Source organism: Zonotrichia leucophrys, chromosome 4 (assembly GCF_028769735.1).
Source record: "Zonotrichia leucophrys gambelii isolate GWCS_2022_RI chromosome 4, RI_Zleu_2.0, whole genome shotgun sequence".
Classification (NCBI taxonomy): domain Eukaryota; kingdom Metazoa; phylum Chordata; class Aves; order Passeriformes; family Passerellidae; genus Zonotrichia; species Zonotrichia leucophrys.
The window spans coordinates 6,276,883-6,297,090 of record NC_088173.1 but is presented as its reverse complement, the minus strand read 5'-3'; the positions used below and the strand labels follow the sequence as shown (position 1 = coordinate 6,297,090).

Genomic DNA, 20,208 nt, shown 5'->3' with positions numbered 1-20,208 from the left:
TGTTAGCTTTACAGCTAAGCAAGTTTATAAACAATTCTATTAAAAAGCATGAAATTAAAAGTAGTCATTAATTTAGGTTAGTATTAATGGAATTGAATCAGGTTTCATCTTGATGATCATTATCCTTAATGTGCCAAAATGGAGAATTCTATTGAAACAACATTCTTGTTCTTTATTCCAGCACACCTTTCAGTCATGTGCCTTGCTTGGCACCCGTACTCACTAAAGCCCTCTGTGTCCTCAAGATGTGCCAGATCACAGAATTAATATATTTTCTTCCTTTTTAACTACTCCACGTTCTGTAAAACACAGCCCAGTTTAAATACTGGTACAGCAGAACCTGTCTGTCTTTGGGTCTAGGACTACTATTACATCTTTTAATGCACAGGTTTGGTTGTTCTCCAGCTTGTTTCTCGTTACACTATTTTTTTTTTTTAATTTTGAGTGGTATATTATGTAATTTTTTTAAGTATTATCACACTGTTTCCATTATTCCATTCTTTAAGATACTTCCAATCATTTTATGAAATACAATTTTTTCAAGAGAGTACCTTTCAAACTTTCCACTACTTTAGTGGACAAGTCAACCCTTTAAGTTGCATAACATTTAACCTGTTACTCTGCAGTAATGGCAAAGCAAACATTTTCAAGTTCAGGAGGTCTTAAAGATAAATTCTAAGTCAGCCTAGCACATCAAAGTTATCATTTTATTCTTTTTCTCATTTTAAGGTATTTCCAAAGGAAAGGGGAAATGAAAAAAGTAACTAAACAGAATCAGGTACATTTGTGACAAAAACTAATACTTCATGTACTTCACAGGTACTGACCAGTTAATTTAAAGTTCTTGTTCTGAAAACTGATTTATGTACAAGTCCTCTCAGAATTAAGACTACCATTTGTATTTTTTTCTGCCTCAGGTGACTATAGTAAAGCTAAAACCGATTCTCAAGGCAGCTCTATCCATCTGTGTAACTCATTTGATTAGGTAAGGTACACTTCATGTGTCTGTCACTCAGCAAGGATATAATTTATATATCCTATTTGGATCATCTCTAGCTCACCTTCAGTTTCTGCCTTATTCCTCAGTACAGAACCAGTGCTTGTAGGTCTGGTTCAAGGAGTGGGGAGGACCTCGTTTTAGCTCCTTGGCTCCTAGCACGTATCCCTGCAGCTGTAGTTCCTTCTATGCTGGCTTTCACAGAGGAGGAATAATAAATGGGTCAGAGAGCTTTTATCCACAGCATCCTTCCTTTCTTCAGGGTCAGTAGCAGCAGTTTAGGTACCTTTAGTAAAGGTACAGATATCTTGTTCACATCCAGATCTTTGGTTTTTCAGTGCACCTGAAACAGCTTCAAATAAAAAAAACCCAAAACCTGAACAACCACAACCAAACAGAAAAAAGCCCCAACAAACTGCTAACTTATCAGAATTCCCTCTCCCCTTTTTCCACACCCTGAAACTAATACAGGTTGAAAGGGAACAAGTCCTGTTCCCTTCCATGCCTCCAAAGATTTTCCCAATTCCTCCTTGTACACAGGCTGAAATAAAACTACTTTATAATTAAAGTGTAGGTACAAGCCTAAATTTAAGGGCAGACTTTGCTGGTGACTGAGTACTTTAGTAGGTATGACTAGCAATTTGTTCTCTACTAAATATTTAATAACAAGAAATTAAGATTTGTGAAGAGCAAAACTAGTCCCTGAAGATCAAAAAATCGAATGCAGTTTAAAAGCTTTTGGAGGTGGGTAAACAGTTGTAAATACAGTATATAGTAGGGCCATTAACTTATTTATAATTGCCTTGTGTACACTTCCAAAAGTAACACTTCCTGGTACACACACTACACTGCAGCATTTAACTGGGGATGCACTGACAAACTTTAGTATGTAAACAATAGAAATAAAACTTCACCAACTACACCAAGATACCCTATAACCAAACCTTCATGTTAAATAATTTTTTTAAGGCCTGAATTGGTCTCACTAGTGGAACTGTTACAGATTCTGTCTTTTAATATAAGAAAACTTACCGTTTTCCTGGAGATAAGCCCAGCTAGGCTGAACTAATGGTAAATTTACACACTTCAACTGGTTTAAAATAAACAGCATGGTAAATTTAAAGAGTTTTGATTTTTTCATCTGATGTGGTTTCCCAGCATCATGATTTCCTGACAACAGCAACCTTTAGAGAAGGTGAAACAGGAAACAGCTTGATACTTTTGTGTCAGCAGTTCAAACTTTAAAAGAAAAAAACCAAACCAACACAGCATTGTTTGTCTATACATACCTTTAAATTATTTTTATAACCTTTCTGCCATATGGTTCCTCTCTATACATAGAGACTTGCAATGAAAAAAAACCCCAAAAGTATGTTAATTTTAAGTATTAAAAGTATGAAAACAGTGGAAAAAAAAGAAGAAACAATATAATGTGAACTTTTAGATGCAGTCAAGTAAATTTAATTTCATAATAATCTACAAATATATGTACATTTTTAAAGTCAATTCATGTTCCCACACATACCAAATTCATACCATTTAAAGTCAAATATGTTCCATCTCACAGTGATAAATCCTGTATTAGCTCACTTTGTTACTGTCTGCAAAAAAGCTGACATGATCTGGAAGATCAAATTTCACTCATCTCTATTTGTCAGTTTCTCTCTTTAGAACACGTATAAAGGCATCTCTTGGAACCTCAACATTGCCAATTTTTCTCATCAACCTCTTGCCTTCTGCTTGCCTCCTTAAAAGCTTCATTCTTCTTGTAATGTCGCCACCGTACTGTGAAAAAAAATAAATTTTACTCAGCCTAAACTACAACTGCAGCTACAGTACATTCCAGCCACACAAAACTAAAAATAGTCAGAAAGGCTGGTTATATTTTGACAAAAAGATTACTTTATATTCCAAATAGTTTGGCCTAAAGGCCACTAATTAAAAAGAACAAGGATGAAAATAAGCACATTAATTTGCACAACTGAGTGTTGAACTCTGTCACCTAAATATATACATTCCTGTAAGCCTGGCTGACACTAGAGAGCACATTAGATCCAAATCCCGTTGGAATAGCAGCGGGATACCAGCTCAGATACACTGTGGCATCTTGACTAGCATTAAGTGCTTACATCTAGAAAAGTGACCTAAACCCTTGTACAGTATTGAACAGTCACCATCCCACAGCTGGGCTTAGCAGAATTCTATTGCAGTTGTAAGAAAGGGACACTTGTTTAATATTTTCCAATATGTTCACTTCAGAGAGCTAAATCCAAGCTAAGTAAGAGGCCTCACAGTTTTCCAACAGCTTTGTTGAATCTTGTCCATAGTCAACTATTGCACATTTAAAGCTTTATTACAAATTAGCAAATCTAAGCAGAAGTTTAATCACAATCAAGTCTCAAAAGAAGCACATTTATATTTCCTTCCATCACCTAAGATCAAATTTAGGAAACATGAAGTTACCTATATGCCTGTGTACACAAACACACACACACATTTACTGTGTGCCTGAACTATTAGAAAATGATGAGGAGATGAAACAGACACTCAAAGTGTGTGACTGAAAATGCCATTATTTTATCTGAACCACTCCTCAAGCTGCAGCAAGGGGTTACAAGAGTTGGATTTTAAAATAAAAGCTTAAAAGTATCTCTTAGAATTCCACAGACACTTAGGGGCACAAGCAGAAGAAGAATATGTCTTTGCTGGGTTTCTAGGAAGAGATGGGCATATAATCTTAGCAGGACTCTAAGGTTTACAAATGTCAGAAACTGAAAAAAAGAGAAAAAAAATACCTACACATTTTGCCACAACATTTTTTCTGTAAGGCTTCAGCCTGCAAAATAAAATAACACATACACCTTAACATATTAGAACATCTGCATGTGAAGCTAAGTACTTGAGTTGTTAAAATGTTACTTGTTTTTCTCCTAGTTTTGTAAGATGCTTTGGAATCATAACATTTTCAGGTTTTGTATGCAAAATATGAAGCTTTAAACAGAAGATAAAATTCACAGTTTTCAATTCTAGAAACATCACTTAGGGCATATAATATGTACATAAAGAAATCACAGTCTTGGCTTTTTATCTGGAATTTCTGCTATGACTCACAGGAAGCGTTCCATCCCTGTGTATATACACGTATCAACAAATTCTTACTGCACCTCTGCCTGAATTCTGACCTTTAATTATTTTACCACCGTTTAAGTCCTATTTAAACAGCAACAGAAAAATGTGATGAGAAACACAACATAAGGAAATGGTTTGCTTTAAAGAAGCATGTGCTAGGAAAATGTTTTTGTGTTCAGCTGCAACATATTTCCTTTGGAACAGCACAAATCAGCTATTTTTTTGCTGACTTTCACAGCAAAGTATTATTCCACAACTGGCTAATTTTTTTCAGTAGTAAGAAACTTTTTCTACTGCCAAAGAGGAAGTGGACATGTGTTGGAAGTTACACTTTATCCACTAAGTGCAATTCTGACCCCATGTAATCTAAAATAGAAATACATTTCTTTGTATAAATTTAATTCAAAATGTTTAGTCAATAGTCACTGCTCAAATGTGGTTTTTTTTCTTCAAGTAGCATATATCAAGAAAAATACAACTTTATAGCAAAATCAAAGTCCTGTTATGTATAAAACTAGGTAAGACTTCACAAGTCTGTATTTTACGTATCTTCAAATACGGACAGAAAAAAAAGAAGGGGAACAGAAGGGCTTCACTTACGTTTCTCTTGCAATGATTTTCTTGCCAATGGCAGCCTGGATGGCTATTTCAAACAACTGTCTAGGAATAGTCTCTTTTAAACGTTCACATAGGAGTTTACCAGCAGCATAGGCTTTATCTCTGAAAAAAAAGGTCAGCAACACTAAAAATATACCCATAAATCAAGCTGTTTGATTTAAGGATTTTAGTAGAGGTTTTCCTCTTCTTAACTCAGGAGATAAGCTGATCAGATCAAATTTTACATCTAATAAGTGGTCTCTGTATGTCACCTGTTTCATACTAACAGGTGATAAGACTGTATTAACTTCAGTATATAACATCATATAAAGCTTTTATAAAAAACACCCTGATTATCCATCACAAATTAAGATATTTTGAACACTGCCATAGCTTCAAGTGAAATTTTAAACTAGGTCAACGAGAATTTTCATTGATCATAGGTCCAATTGGTCAAAATATAGATATTACAGAATGCTTTCAAAGTCTGGTTTTATATCACAAGAAAAAAAAATTAACATATCTTGTCATCTGCTAATAAAAATTATCTAAATATATTCAGCATCTGCATATGCTTCAGGTTTTGGAAAGAGAAAACAACAAAAAGTCTAAAGAAGCTACTAACAGATACTTTCATAAGCTGTTAGAAAGAAATGGATCTATCTGTACAAAAATATCCATATTTAGCAGACATTTTGTACCAGCATACATGTTTTCAGGTAGTGGCAATGTGACTCTTGCTACCTGTATAGAGCACACAGTTTAAACATGAAGTACTTAAATTGTGTTCATTGAGCGTTACAGTTTTAAGAGGTACATATATTTACTTGTACAGTAAGAACAATTGATGACTATCTTAATACCAAGCTTGCAGTAATCTCTGTAATGCTTTCTCTATAAATGTTATTCAGCATAATTTTTACAGATGCAGTTTTTACAGTGGGAAGACTGAGAATACCTGCAGCAAGAGCAAAATGATTACAACTATGAGTTTTAAAAAAATCAAACAACTGCAATCTAAAGCCAAAAGAAAGTAAAGTGAGTAAAACAGTTTTAGTGAATAAAAACAGTTAGTTTTAGTGAGTAAAACAGTTCAGGGTACGGGCTAAATTGATCAAAAAATACATGTTAAAGCAATAACTAACTTTTGCAAGGTGCCCCACTCCATTTTGCATCTTTTCAGGTAGATTGCTAAACACTGCATGCTTATGAGAAATGCATTATTTCATAACTGGCAACTGAATGCAAGACAGTTACTCCCCTTCAACCCCATGATGCTGAACAAGGCAAGGGGTTTATTTTCCTATGTCAGCTTTCGGGAGTTACAGAATTTTAAGGATTTCAAGATTGCAGTTATGTGAAAAAATATGAAAATATACAAATATTTAGCAACTACAAGTATTTTAAGAAGGAAAACTAAACAACCCACAAAAGTAGGCATTATTGGAAAGGGATGCTGAAGTTACAGAAGGGAGCCTTGTAAAAACTTTGTGAGAAGCTAGGGGACAGGCTGGAAGGGCATTATTCTCACCTCTAATACCTGAAATGCCCATAGAAATAGAATCATTCTAGCAAAAAAATTCTGAGGTAATTGCATCCAGTAAATATTTACATTCTCCTGGTACTCTGTCTGGAAACAAGGTAACAATAAACTTCTATGGAACAGGAATTAGTGGGAGAGCAAAATAATTTTCTGTCAGTACTAAGCATCATAAATTATTCATCTGCCATCTCCTAGATTGGTCTGCACTTAAATTTTTCTGCACTTAAGTTTTTTTCAAGATTGGCATTTTGCGTTTCTTTCTCTCTGCACTACATTTTCCACAAAAATATGATATCCAGTACTTAAGCTGAGAAAGAGAAGTAAAAAAATTGCTGTTATTATTTCCTAATTTTCAGACTACAAAATGCTTCTCTTTTTCAGTGGTAATGAAGGTGATCAAATGGAAGAATCTTCAATGCAAATCTTCAAACACATTTTTCATATTAAGAGTAACATATATACCTAGAGTCATTTAGAATCATATAATGATTTTGGTCAGAAAAGACCTTAAGATCATCCAGTCCTATTAATAGACAATGTTTTCATTGTTATTCCTTTTGAATAAGGAATCCAGTAAACCTACTTGTGTATGATAGTTGCCAGTTCTTCAACTGGATTTCCATTTAGAAGAATATCCATTTTGATTAGGTCTGCTGATTGGTAACCTGCATCTTCATAATCAAAACTAAAAAAATAAAAACAGTTCAAAAATTAGTCATGATATTGTATAAATTATATTTTGCATTCTTTGTTCTATAGATTTTATAGACATATTTCTTAATAAAACACTTGAACTTTTTAATATAATGGGAGTACAGTTTTTCGTAGTCTCTCAGTACATGTTCACACTAGAAATGCACTACAGATAATGTCCCCTCCATTGCAGAAAGTTGTCATCTTGACTTCAAGGATGTCTTTCCAATCTAATCAGCAATTAGAAATCTACATGCTTAATGCAGTCTCACAGCTATTGAACACTCCATATCCTGAATGTCACAGGAATCAAACAGCAATCCAAGACTGACTTCTTTTCATCCTCTCATTTGACAAACTTTTTATGTGACCCCTTATTATCACCATCTCTGACAATTAAGTTTTTCATTTAATTTCCAAATCAGATTTCTTCTTTGGTAGGTGTGGGCCTTGCTGTCTGTGTGGTAGTTAGCAAAAATTCTTAAAATGGAAGAGATTTGGAGGTGGTGTATGCAATAGACAGACAGATAGATAGACAGACAGATGGATCTTGTGTGTAAGTATAATTGTGGAGGATCATCAATATCACTGTAATGTGGTCAAATCTGAAATACCAGAAAAGGGGGGGGAAATCCTTTGAGATTATTTCAAAGTACTTCTATCTCAGTTGGCTTAATAACCACAGAAATGTGAATGGATCCATATAACAGAAATATGATTACCGAGAGCACTACATACACAAGCTGTATTAAGGAGTCAATTAGGAAATAAATACTAATAAATAAATAAGATAATGCAACATCATTGGCAATCATCCCCAAATCAAAGGAAACCCAGCATAATTCTGCTAATGAGATAGATTCTTGATAAACAGGTTAGCTTTTATGTAGTGGGGGAGCTAGATCCAAAGAGGAAATTCAAAATTTCATCCCTCTGTTTCTTCTATCTTGCCTCTCCACTTTTGTTTATGCTTTTGCTGCATATATATATAAACCTGGGTAGAACATGTTTTACTTACATTTTTAAGACATAATTAAAGAAAACATAAACTCAAAGCAAATTCAGTCCTTCAATAAAATTCATTTTTATGTTTATAAAATAAATAATGTAATTAGGTAAACCAGTTCCTATTGTGTCATTAATATCCCATTAATGACATCTCAACATACCAGGTTTGTGAGAGCCATTGAGCCTCCTGGGGCACAAGCTCATCACCATGCAGCATTTTCACTTTCATTAAACTCACAAAGGCTCTTCACAAACATCTGAGCACTCTACTAGACTCTGAATTCATAGCAGCCAGCCACAACAGAAAATTTTGTCTCAAAATACACATGCTTTTCTTTTTTCACAAAATAAAGCATATACATAAAGTAAGTACTGCTTGTTTTAAATACCACATTGTTTTTACTAGCTTTAAATAATCAATGTGGTTAGTTTCCTTTTTCCACCAAGAGACAGTTCATACAGTAAGCAGTACAGTTTCAGTGATTCCATTGAAAAAAATTGTACAGTGTCACTTCAGACAAGGACAGACCATTTAGGTCTTACTCATATAGATGAACCAGTGCCACACCTGGGGGTGCCCTTGAAAAATATACTCATTGCCAAAAACAATGATTATTAGGTAGTGACACACTTTTCATGTTTTTCAGACTTATTTCCATCCATTTTCACAGTGAATCTAATCCATTCAAGGTGAAGAAAGACTAGATTTGCAGCAGCACCATAAAGGAATTTTCTTTACTTCTGCCCTTCCACAGCTGTTCCTCAGGCCTTTTTTTTACCATACCACCCCCCTTCAGGGTCCAGGGTGGGAGGAAGAAAAGGGGAACAGGAGAGGTAGTTACCTTGCATAGCCAGAAGACAGAGACTTAAGAGCATCATAAAAATCCACCACAATTTCATTCAGTGGAAAGAGGTATTTTAGCATAACCCTGTTTTCATCAATGTACAACAGATCTTTCTGGACTGCTCTACGATCCTAGACAAATAAAAATTGTTTCAGTTTCCCTTGAAATTTTCTACAAAAAATACAAAACAAATCAGAATGAACAGCAATCAAGCTACACAAGAGAATTCCTGTACTTAAGCTCCAAAGTAACTTTCTCATTGGTAGTTTGCTGAAGTCACAGGACAAACTGCAGCATTGTAACAAATGAAGTGGTTATAACTTAACTAGAAATTCAATTCAAGCCTTTCCTCTCTAAGTGCTGAATTTCTGAAATCCTTAACAGCTTCTGCTTATTGTTGCCACTGTAGGACTTGAAGGCTCATCTTCTTTCCTCCCAGAAAGGTGTTCTTAAAGTTAATTTAGAAATTCTTTTCAATAGATTTTATTCTTCACTGTACTGCTTTGTATTATGCATTTTGGAATGTCAGAAGCTAAGAAAAATATTGTGAAGAAATAATATAAACACAGTATGCATGGCAGTTAAAACATTTTGAATTAGAAGTATTCCAAATACAGTTAGGCAAATTTGGCCTTCACTATCCTAAATTTATTTTCAGTGAAGTACTGAGAAAAGTACATGGACACATAGTCAGAAGTGTTGGCAGAAGTTGTATTTCCATGAATATGCTTCTAAAAAAACCAATACATCTTATTTCCCTGCAGCAGACTCCATTGTTTCAGGAGAACAGAACTAGCTATGAATTAGTCCAGTACAGACCAAGCACTTTGCTGTCACTGAATTTCATCATTAACTTTTCAGTTCTGTAGTTTGATGGGTTCTGTAGTTCAAAATTTTACAAATAAAATGTTTAAAATTATTTCATCTTTCAAAAGTATTCAATAATTATTTCAAAGATACTATTTAAGTAGCAATATCTATTATCATACTATCTTGTGTCTTCACTTTGAGGTGAAGAGCTTAAAAATGCAAAAGATAAAATTAAAATTATAAAATTAAAATGAAAATTATACACCAACCTGACACAAGGTAATTATTTTCCCAATATATTCATGAGGTGTTACAATAGTACCAAGAACAGTTGGCTCCAAATATTCTGATACTGAAAGTTTATCAGGAAACTGAGCAGGGTTGATAATAGTAATCTGGTCTTTTCCATACTCCTGAAAAAAAAATAAACCAGATATTGTAATTTATTAGTAAGTAAAATGAATAGCAAAGGAGACAAATATAGCATTGAAAAAACGCTAAAATATGTTTCAATTGTCCTAAAACATTGGTGCATTATGCAACCCAAGTTTAAACCAAGGATGATTTTAGAAGAGATTTTTATAAAACATATAGAAGTCTGTTATCAGCACATCCTTAAATATCATTATGCAGAAATTAGCTTTTGACTTGGGAAATGATAGAAATACAAAAAACTTTTCTATCCATCTTTCTCTCCACTGTAAACTGAGGATCTTCTTTCTTACTTCATCCTGATCCTCTAAGTTACTATTACACAACTTCAACAGAAGACCTGCTCTAAATATTTTAGAGTTCAGTGGTGGAAACTTTCTTCCCTAAGTAGAACTTTGGGTTCAGGCTCCCTCACATGCTGAAGTGGATTTAAAAAATGAAGTTTTTGATTCCTGTGTAAGTGCTTTCATTACCTACTTTTTCCAGTCCAACATCCCAGTAAGGGCTGGAGTTACCCTTCCAAGGTAAAAGGAAAGTTATGCTGCTTATTGTGAAAATGCAACTTCCCTCTCCTCCCTGTCCACTGACAGGGACCCAACTTACAGCATTGTTTGAAAAGAATCCCACATCAGCAGTCCAGAATCACACACTAAAGGTGTCAACTACTTCATTCCTAGCTGCTATACTGCCTAAGAAACCAAAACAACCAGAGAGATAAAAGGTTTATGCCTCACAGTTTGTAAGTACAGAAACCTTTCTTATGCTAAGTTTTTAGTAATTTGCAGGACAATCAGCCAGTCAATTTGCAGCCTCCTCTCTCAGCAGGTGCTCTAAGTCTACCTCTTTCTCTCTCTAGAACTCAAACACAGTAATTGTATTTGCAGTCAGTTTAATGAAGTTAGCACAAGCCCATTTAATTGTGATCAAAAAATCTCACTTTCTTTCACCAGCCCCTGCCAATCTACAGTATCATCACAAGCTATTCCTAGAAACGTTCATGTTTTCTGATGGATAAAGCCTGGAAGATTATTTCATCTGCTTTTAATGCAGTCCAGTCAGTAAGCACTTAAAAGAATACAGCAAGGCATGTGTCCTGTACTCCCATTTTCTAGAAAAAGTATAAGACATAAGAAGAGAGTGCTTGAAATGAAAGGGGAAAGAGGAGTTAGCATCCTTAAAAAATTAAAAACTATTTATGTAATATACTGGTGTTTCTAATGCTTACTATAAAATACAGTACTAGCCTACATTTAAGAAGAGACTCTAGATGTTTATTATATTTACCTAATTTTTTAATGAATTTAACATACCTTTATCAACTTTGCTGAGGAAAGAACAGCTTTATATGGAACTGTAGGTGCAGTCAAAATAACAGACATGTTATACTCTTGCTCCAAACGCTGATTAAAGACTTCCATATGTAGAAGACCAAGGAAACCCAACCTGGAAAATAAATACCCTGTTGGTAAAAGTATTTGTGTATCCCCTGGAATTTCACAGTGGTCTTTTTCACCCTCCAGCATGTTTACAGTGCTAGTATGGCAGTATCAGGCAGAGCAAACAACCTTCAAGGGACCAAATAATCATACAGTTGAAAAATCTTGGAGAACAAAAACAATCACAATAATTTTCATTTTCTGTGCAAACCGAGAATGTAAGAAAATCAAATGAAATTAATAATCTTTATCATTTATTTGAATTACAGCTTCTAATTTTGAATTAAGTTTAATTCTACCTTCAGTTGACTTAAACATGCGTTCTTAACTTATGAACAGTTTAAAAAATGAAAGCAGCAGAAAAACCTCACCTCCATCCAGCTCCTAAGGCGAGGCTACTGTCACGATGAACAGTTACACTGGAGTCATTCAATGTCAGCCTTTCCAAAGCACTTTTGAGATTATTATATTCTGTTTGGTCTATTGGATACATTCCTGTCAAAATATATTAAATAGAAGTGATGTGACAGGGAGCTTTAGCTACTGTGTACCTGGCTTTCAAATATGCCACTTACAGTTAACAGAGTAATAAAATCAGGAATAGTTACTTTCTGCTCTGTCAGTTTTTAAATGTGAAAAACAACATAAGCATTCTTTATTCCTCGGAAAAAAAAAATTAGTCAAAACATAAAAATGTTTTAGATTACCTCTGAATTAACATCTAAACCATAATGGTAGGATCACTGTATTCATCTAATCATTCACATTTATGGAAGATTCATAGTTGAGTATAACCACTGTTTTGCAGTGTAAGTGTATAGACTTCGCTGAGATGTTCCCTCAAAGCTAAGAGTGAGTGAAAAATAAAAAGCATCATTTCAAAGTTGCAAATATTCCTCTCTTCTTTTGAAATTAATAAAAACAGCTGTTTGTATAACTACTGTCTGAAATAGATTCTACTGCATCACTTTTCACATCCTTGTATGCTCAGAAAATGTCATCTACATGAAGATGCAACACACATGAACAGAAAAACATCATCTAAATGCCTAGTCTCCATGAGACAGTTCAAATGAGTTCTACACACTGCTTCACAACAGGTCTAGAAAATTATTTACAGAATTTTTTCTAAAGTCACCTTCTGTAGCATTTGTAGTAGTTACTGAAGCTAGTGGCAAGCTCAAAAAGTGAAATATTTTACAAGATCATTCTGCATAGTAGCTCTGGCAGTTAACCATGTTTAACAAAAATGAAACAATTGCTACATTTTAAAAAAAGAAAAACCAACAGAATAATTACAGAAATCTCATTATCAAGATGAATAATTCTTTTTTTTTTTATTTCAACCCTTCTTTTCCAGCTATTAAGAGTTTACTGCCATTAGAAACAATAATCACATTTGTGTTGTATTCATGCAAAGCCAGTCAGTATTTATTGCTAATCCTGCTAAGTCACAGGGAAAACACACAAATCTACATAAGTGACACACCTCAGCTAAAAATTCTAGTTCTCCCAACTCTTTAATATACATGTCTTCTTTTAAAAGTTCTAACAGCTCTTACTCTTGTCAATGGAAAACTTTATATTGATGTACTCCTCACCTGCAAAAACCATTGGCTTCGCTGACTTAAAGCCAGGCAAAGGCTCCACTGGCTGTTTATACAAAAACAGTGTGTCTCCTATTTGGGCTTCCGTTACTTCTTTCATTCCAGCAATCAGGTACCCCACCTGTCCTGCATAGCTAAATAAAATTGTTATTATATGGACATGATTGTTGGCATTAGCAGTATTTCTACTATTTTCCTACTTAATTTAGCCCAGCCAGAAATTCAAATAAATCACCCCATTAAAAGCCCATTTCCAAAGTCCAGAAGTGAGATTTAAGTTGTTTCACCTCTGAGATGTGAACAATCTCAACTAGCTCTTTTTCTGTTACAGCTGAACAGCACATTTATGATCCTGGACTTTGAATACTGTGTTGCTCTCAGTTTAAAAGCCAGAGCTAGACCCTTGAGAGGCTCCTAAGACAAAGAAACCAGAACAGTTCCCAGCTGCCAGCACTGCAAGTTTCATATATCACTGGGATGAAACTAGACAAACACTTTCCATCAGCACATTATGCTAACAGGAGGGGAATACATGGTAAATATTGAGCAAAACACAGTGTTACTGGTTTTGGCTGGGATAGAGTAACTTTCTTCAAAGCAGCCTAGTATGGAGCTGTGTTTTGGAATTGTGACTGACACAAGTGTTGATAACATACCAATGTAGGTATTGCTGAGCAAGCCCTCTGGGTTTCTCGCTGTGCCCCTGCAAGCAAACACACTGAGGGTGTGCAAGAGACTGGGGGGTGACACAGCCAGGACAACAGACCCAAACTGGCCAAAAGGGCATTTCATACCACAGAACATCATGCTTAGCAATACAAAAGAAGTGTAGTCTTTCCAAGGCTTTTACTTGTAGACTAGCAGGATATCAGTCTGCTTGTGGGAGGTGGTGAATAATGGACTATGTTTGCATAATTTGCTTTTATTTCTTTTTTTTCCTCCTTTATTTATTAAACTGTCTTTATCTCAATCCACAGGTACCTCCTCAGTTCTCATCCTGCTAGAGTTGGGGAGTGAGCAGGGGGCTGGCTGGGTTGCTGGCTGGGTTCAACCCACTAGACACAGTAATGTAACCTGAAAATGACCCCAGTAAAGTCATTTATGTATATTTGGATGCACATTGGTAAAACTTCTCCACTGATTCTAAGTACCTGATTTTCTTCCCACTGCTGCCATTGAGAAGCCAGTTTCTGGAAGCTGTTGCATTCATGGATTTTAAGTTTTCCACCCTCAAAATATGCTGCAGCAATAACTAAGATGAAGCCCCATTCCCTTCCACTCTCAAACAGGGCAGTTCCTAGAAATAAATTGGACAGCTGAATAAGAATATCGAACACTAGCCTTTAAACACCTAGCTGTCCAGATGTTCCATGTACTACAGAAGATAATGGATTCCTCCCACAGTAATGCCCCAAAAGCACTCCGTAAAACCTTCTGCTTCGGCATGCCCAAAATAAAAAATGGCACAGAGCATTAAATTGCAAATAGTAATTAGTAAAAAAACCCACCACCAAAGAACAAGAAAAAAAACCTAGACATCTCCCAGTTTTTACCTCTCAAAGCAAAAATCAAACAGAAATGCAGGACATTGTAGCTTAGCCCAATATATTATTTTTTCCACTGTAAGAAGTTTTTACTTACAGCTTATGTGCTGGCTGTTCATTTGGAGTCAGAATTCCAACTTCATGAACTTCATATCTTTTCTTAGTGTGTGCCGACACAATTTTGTGTCCCTTTGCAATCTCCCCACCAAAGAGCGCAATGTTAGCTACGACACCTCGGTAGTGGTCAAAGGTAGAGTCAAATACTAAGGCTTTCAATGGATCAGCAGTATTACATTGGGGTCTGTCACCAAAAAAAAATAGAACAATACATTATGCAGTGTGTTTTCATTCAATATTGAATGAGCAAGCATGCCCACCCCAAATACTTTCACAGAATCACACTAGGATGGAAGGGATTTCCAGTATCACCTGATCCAACTTTTCTTGGCAAAAACACTCTTGGCTTAACAGAAGGCCTAGCACCCTTCCCAAACAAACTAGAGAGCGTCCAATGTTGTGGAATCCACCACTTTCCTAAGTTTGGCCTAAAGCCCAATGGTGCTGGTAAAGAAAGAGGTGAAAAAAATGTCCCTCTGCTTTTCAGCCTCGCTGCTGACTAATTCACCTCTCCTGTTTAAGTCACTGTTTTCCTTGTTTCTCCTACATCTATCTATAAAATATTTTATTTAATTAGATGCATATTAAGTGTAAAACTACTGCCAATACCATATAAATGCAACTCATGATTTTCTAATTACTTTTAAAGGTTAATTAGACACATAATTAAATACAGACTTACGGTGGGATCTTCTCAATGACCTTTTGAAGAACTTTTTCAACATTTGTTCCTTGTTTAGCAGAAATCTAAAACAAATCCAACAACAACTTTATAAGACACATCTTACATTTATTAATTAAATAGTGTAATGTGAACTTAGACAGTTTGGGTGGCACCCATAAAAGCACTCAAAAGGACACTCTAGAATGCTATTACTAAGAAATACTGTCTTTTGTCTTCTGTGAATGGCAATTATTTTCATGATAGAAATGAAAATCATTTATGGATTGACAGCGAGAAATAATTTAAAATCCCGGATTCTAATCCTGAAAAAATACTAGAATTTTTAGCTGAGAGTTATTTTCTCCACTCCTACAGGAGACAAAATTTAAAGAAATTCTTATGTCAGACAAGAACAGGCAGACAGATAGCACTCTTAATTTACAACATGCACATGTCACATGTTAGTTACAAAGTTATATTATCAGGCATGTTGTAAAACTCAGAGATCTTACCCTTATGCATTCATCTGTAGGGATATCAAACAGCTTCTCAATTTGTTTTTCAACTCTTTCAGGGTCTGCATTTTTCAAGTCAATCTGTAAAACAACAAACTGCTAAATATACAAGAAACCAGATCTCCCACATCATCCAGTACTGTAAAAAAGTACAATAGAAAGTAAAAAAAGAACAGCAAAGTACAGCAAAGAACCTTTATGTATTTATGAGTAAACATTGTCCATCTTTAGGAAAAGATCAATATTCATTTTATAAAGTCTTCCTTCCTTGATTTTGGGAAGGATCCTGTCCATAACCAGTCTCATTTTGGCTTGTTTCATTAGGGAAAACACCTTTGCCCAAGAGTTGGTAAAAATCTTTAGTTTACAAAGTAATTTGAAATCATTAAGAGCTACCTACACTGTTTATAGGATTACATATTAAGTACAAAATAAACCTACAAAAAGCAATTAACATAAGCTGAGCAGTAATTAATTTTGTGATTCCAATAGCACAGCTCTCAAAATTGTACAGAAAGCAACACTTAGAATTTCTCTTAAAATTAAGACTTAACTTTTTAAATACTGAGCTCCTAGTCAAGTCATTTCCTCAATATTAATGAACTTTTAACATCACCAACTCCAACCATAAACCCAGCACTGCAAAGTCCACTACTAATCATGTCTTTAGGTGCTACATTTTTAAATACCTAAATGTATTTCATTAAATTAAAAATTTCACAGCAGTTAAATTGTAAAATTTACACAGACAGCAAATACAGAAAATTCCTAGTCATGTTAAATCTAAATCCTATAAATATTATAATAAATAACTTTCTTTACTTCTCTTTGAGGTTACATTTCTAATCAGCACTATACACATTTAAACAACCCAAGTATTTAACAGAAAATGTGAATAACTTTATTACCTTATTTATGACAGGAATTATTGAAAGCTGTGCTTCAAAGGCGAGATAGAAGTTTGCCACTGTCTGAGCCTGAATACCCTAGAAAACAACATTGTAAAGTTCAACACAGAAACTCCTCAGTTTTGGGGAGTATTTTTAGGCATACTTTGCTATTCTATCAACACTTTCATTTAGGAGATGGATAAATAAAAGGTGATTGATTATATGCAACTGCTTTAAAATCCCATTACTATTTTTCTGCAATGTAATACTTTCATGGAGATAGCCCAGTAGCAGAAACACTGCCAGAAAAACAAAAAAAAAAAATATCCCACAACCTAGTTTCCCTCTTGCTAAAGGAAATCCTGAAATACTAAATAAAAAACAAGAATTAGGTACTACACCTCATTTGCATCCACTACAAGTATGACACCTTGACAGGCAGATAGTGACCGTGATACTTCATAGCTGAAATCTACGTGGCCCTGTGGAGAAAACAAATGTTTACAATTTCAGGTATTTTTGCAAAGATTACTACATTGCTTTCATTTGTATATTTGTATAATGGAGTTCACATTCTTATAAAAGAGGAATTGAATAAACACAGGAAGCCAGAAAGCTCCTACTTTTAACTATAAGGACATTTAGATTTGTGTGATTTCAACACTGTTTATATTTAACTTACTGGTGTGTCAATAAGATTTAAGAGGTAGTTTATTCCTTCATGATTGTAAAAGAGAGATGCAGATTGGGCTTTAACTGTAATTCCTCTTTCACGTTCCACTTGAAGTTTATCCAGCACTTGTTTATTACGGTCAGTTTTAGAAATTGTTCCTAAAAATAAGGAAAAAAAAAAAAGCTTTATTACCTAATTTATGACATAAATCTTGAAAATGCCATTAACCAAAAGTTAACCAAGAGCAAATGAAGCTTTCCCATATAATTAAGCTAAACAAAGATTTTCAATCAAAAACAAAAGAGTGCATCAACTCTACATTTGTCAAATAAAGTTTACACAATAAAGTTACATAAAATACTAACATCACCTAAGAGATTAAGAAGAAGGAAAAATTCCCTTGAATTGTAAATATTTTTGTTACTTAAGGAAACTTTCCCTCTTATCACTGAGGAAGAGTGGCCCACAGCTCTAAAATCAATCTCAAGTGCCAGACGAGCATTAGCATAGAGTGACAGACCTGAATTCAAAATCCCATTCTATCACAGGCATCAGGCAAAAATGCTCATGGTGATGACACATGGGAGGTAATCATAAAAAATAACTTTGATCAGAAGTTTCTCTCCCTGGTTTTGCTTCATTCACCCTTAAATGAGAGTCCAGAACTCCCAGGTCATGACAGTCCCACCCCTTCTGTCCACGTCAACCACAGGCAATAAACATCATAAACTTAACATGTACTGTTCTAATGGATGACTGGTTAGAGTGACAGGAGTGACATCTTGAACAAGGAAGATGTTGAAACAAGGAACATCTTCAAACTCCTTTTCAGTCTCTTTCCAAAATATGTACTTCTTTAAATGAATTACACACTTCCTTATGCCTACGTGTAGGCATATCTCAACCATAAAGTCCAAATATCTGTAACACTACACAACTGAGAGCTTGAAAGCCCAAGCAACACTAGGAGAGCAAAAATATTAGAAATTTTAGTATAATCAACGGTACACGAACTTAACATGCCACCTTCCATGTCAAGAAAAGGTAGCATAAAATGAGAATGCTTACCTGTAATTTCCAGCAATCTGTCTGCTAGTGTACTTTTGCCATGATCTACATGAGCTATAATACTGAAGTTTCTAATGCTTTCAACAGGATACGTTGACATATCTATTTCTTCCTGAAAAACAGGAATTTCTTTTCATAAATCAAGGTTACAGTCTCTATACAGCATATGACCTGGCCTTTAAAAAAGCAAATTAATTATTTTAATATTTTTTCTCTATAAGTAGTACAGGTTGAACAGAGATACAAAAGCTTGAACTGTCACCATTGTTTAAAATGTCAGCATTTCACTTTAGTCATATAGACACATGTATTCTTTTATCACTAAACAATTATGAACTATGCTGGAAAATGTGTAAAAGGTACTATGTTCTTATGCACATGGGGAGCTGGAAAACTTGGTTTTACACTTTCACGTTGGTGAAACTACTAAACTTAAGGATTAAGAAAACTGGATTCAGGGGGGCATTAAGGACATCATTCTTCACAAGCATGATAGGAACACAGAGCCATTACCTAGAGACTAGGCGCGTAGTAACTTTATCACAAGGACCAAAGAGATAGTGAAAAAGGATGCTACAGTGTGGAAGAAGCCAATCCACACACAAAAGTCAAAGTATTTTATTTATTTACAGTTCTGAGCAGAAAGGGGCACTTGGTGGAAAATCCACAAAGCCAGCAAAGAACTATTAAAACTTTATACTCTTTATATATTTTAGCAAACGAAGGCATTATTATCGACTGCCTAAAAGATACATAGTTCTTTTAATTCGTATTCTATTGGTTAAATGATTCCCTCATTTATCCAGCCAGCATGGTCTGTTTCTCTGGAGTAGGTGGGTTTCTCGGGGTCGTGATCTTCCCCTGCCACAAGCATCTTTTTACCCAGCCAGAGCCGATTTCAGCACACTTGCTGAGTTGACTGTGTTAGTTCTTTCCTTATCCTGGAAGCTCTGTCCTTTTGGTCCGTGAATTCTGCCTTCTTTGTGCCCATTACTAAAAGTACATCGTTCTCTCCAAGCTCTGTTAACCCGTCCTTAGAACCGAGATCACTGAAACATGTCAAGCCCTACACCAAGGCAGTTCTACCAAGCAGTAACGCATCCGTCTCACTCCTGGACGCCAGCGTGGGCTGCCTGGCAATGCGGCGAGCCCAGGGTCCGGCAGCAGCCGGCCTGAGGCAGGAGCCCGGGCTGCCGCGGACTCACCTTGCCGCGGGAGCTGTAGGGCCGCCCGCACACCGCGGGCAGCCAGGCCGGACGGCAGAGCGGGGCGGCGGCGGGGCCGGGGCTCGGCAGCCGTGCCCCCCAGCGCAGCGCTGCCCTGCCGGCGAGGGCCATGGCGCTGGCAGCAGCTCAATTCAGCCCAGCCAAGCTCAGTCCGGCCGAGCTCAGCTCAGCCCAGCCCGGCATGGCCCGGTACCGTCAGGCCGCGCCGAGCAGGGCGGGCACAGTGGCCCGGAAGGGACGGGGCGGGGCGGGGCGGGAGGCGGCGGCCGCGCTGTGAGGCGGTGGAAGCGCTGCCGGGGCGGCGGTGGTACCGAGGGATGCTGGTGCAGCAAAGTGCTGCTCTGCGGGCATTACAGATGGGTTTATTGCGTGCCATACTGGCTGCTCTGCTGACATATGGCTGTTGTGGCCGTC

The 20,208-nt window shown here is 36.0% G+C and overlaps 1 protein-coding gene across 2 annotated transcripts; it reads right to left on the bottom strand.

Moving 5' to 3' along the window:
* Positions 1-2,318: 2,318 nt before the first annotated feature.
* GUF1 (GTP binding elongation factor GUF1) lies at positions 2,319-20,008 on the bottom strand. Of its 2 annotated transcripts, XM_064710331.1 has the most exons (17): positions 19,774-20,008; positions 18,569-18,680; positions 17,510-17,658; positions 17,229-17,309; positions 16,846-16,923; positions 15,935-16,018; positions 15,441-15,505; positions 14,739-14,942; positions 13,092-13,231; positions 11,862-11,985; positions 11,365-11,497; positions 9,892-10,035; positions 8,810-8,943; positions 6,850-6,951; positions 4,727-4,846; positions 3,797-3,833; positions 2,324-2,782 (listed from the first exon to the last, which is right to left on the bottom strand). In XM_064710331.1, the coding sequence occupies exons 1-17, from the start codon at positions 19,903-19,905 to the stop codon at positions 2,645-2,647; spliced, it is 1,977 nt and encodes a 658-aa protein (XP_064566401.1). In that variant the 5' UTR covers positions 19,906-20,008; the 3' UTR covers positions 2,324-2,644. The 2 variants fall into 2 exon arrangements, with proteins under 2 accessions (XP_064566402.1, XP_064566401.1); XM_064710332.1 differs by lacking the exons at positions 15,441-15,505; positions 15,935-16,018; positions 16,846-16,923; ... (2 more) ...; positions 18,569-18,680; positions 19,774-20,008 and adding an exon at positions 14,249-14,394 and having other exon boundaries at positions 2,319-2,782; positions 14,739-14,865.
* Between the last annotated feature and the right edge of the window lie 200 nt (positions 20,009-20,208).

Bases quoted from the DNA above. Each gene is read 5' to 3' on its own strand.
- GUF1 (XM_064710331.1), bottom strand. From the start codon at position 19,905: ATGGCCCTCGCCGGCAGGGCAGCGCTGCGCTGGGGGGCACGGCTGCCG. The intron at 14,943-15,440 runs GTAAGTCTGTAT...TTTTGGTGACAG, and splicing joins GTCATTGAGAAGATCCCACC to ACCCCAATGTAATACTGCTG. The intron at 8,944-9,891 runs GTTGGTGTATAA...TTATTTGTCTAG, and splicing joins AAATAATTACCTTGTGTCAG to GATCGTAGAGCAGTCCAGAA.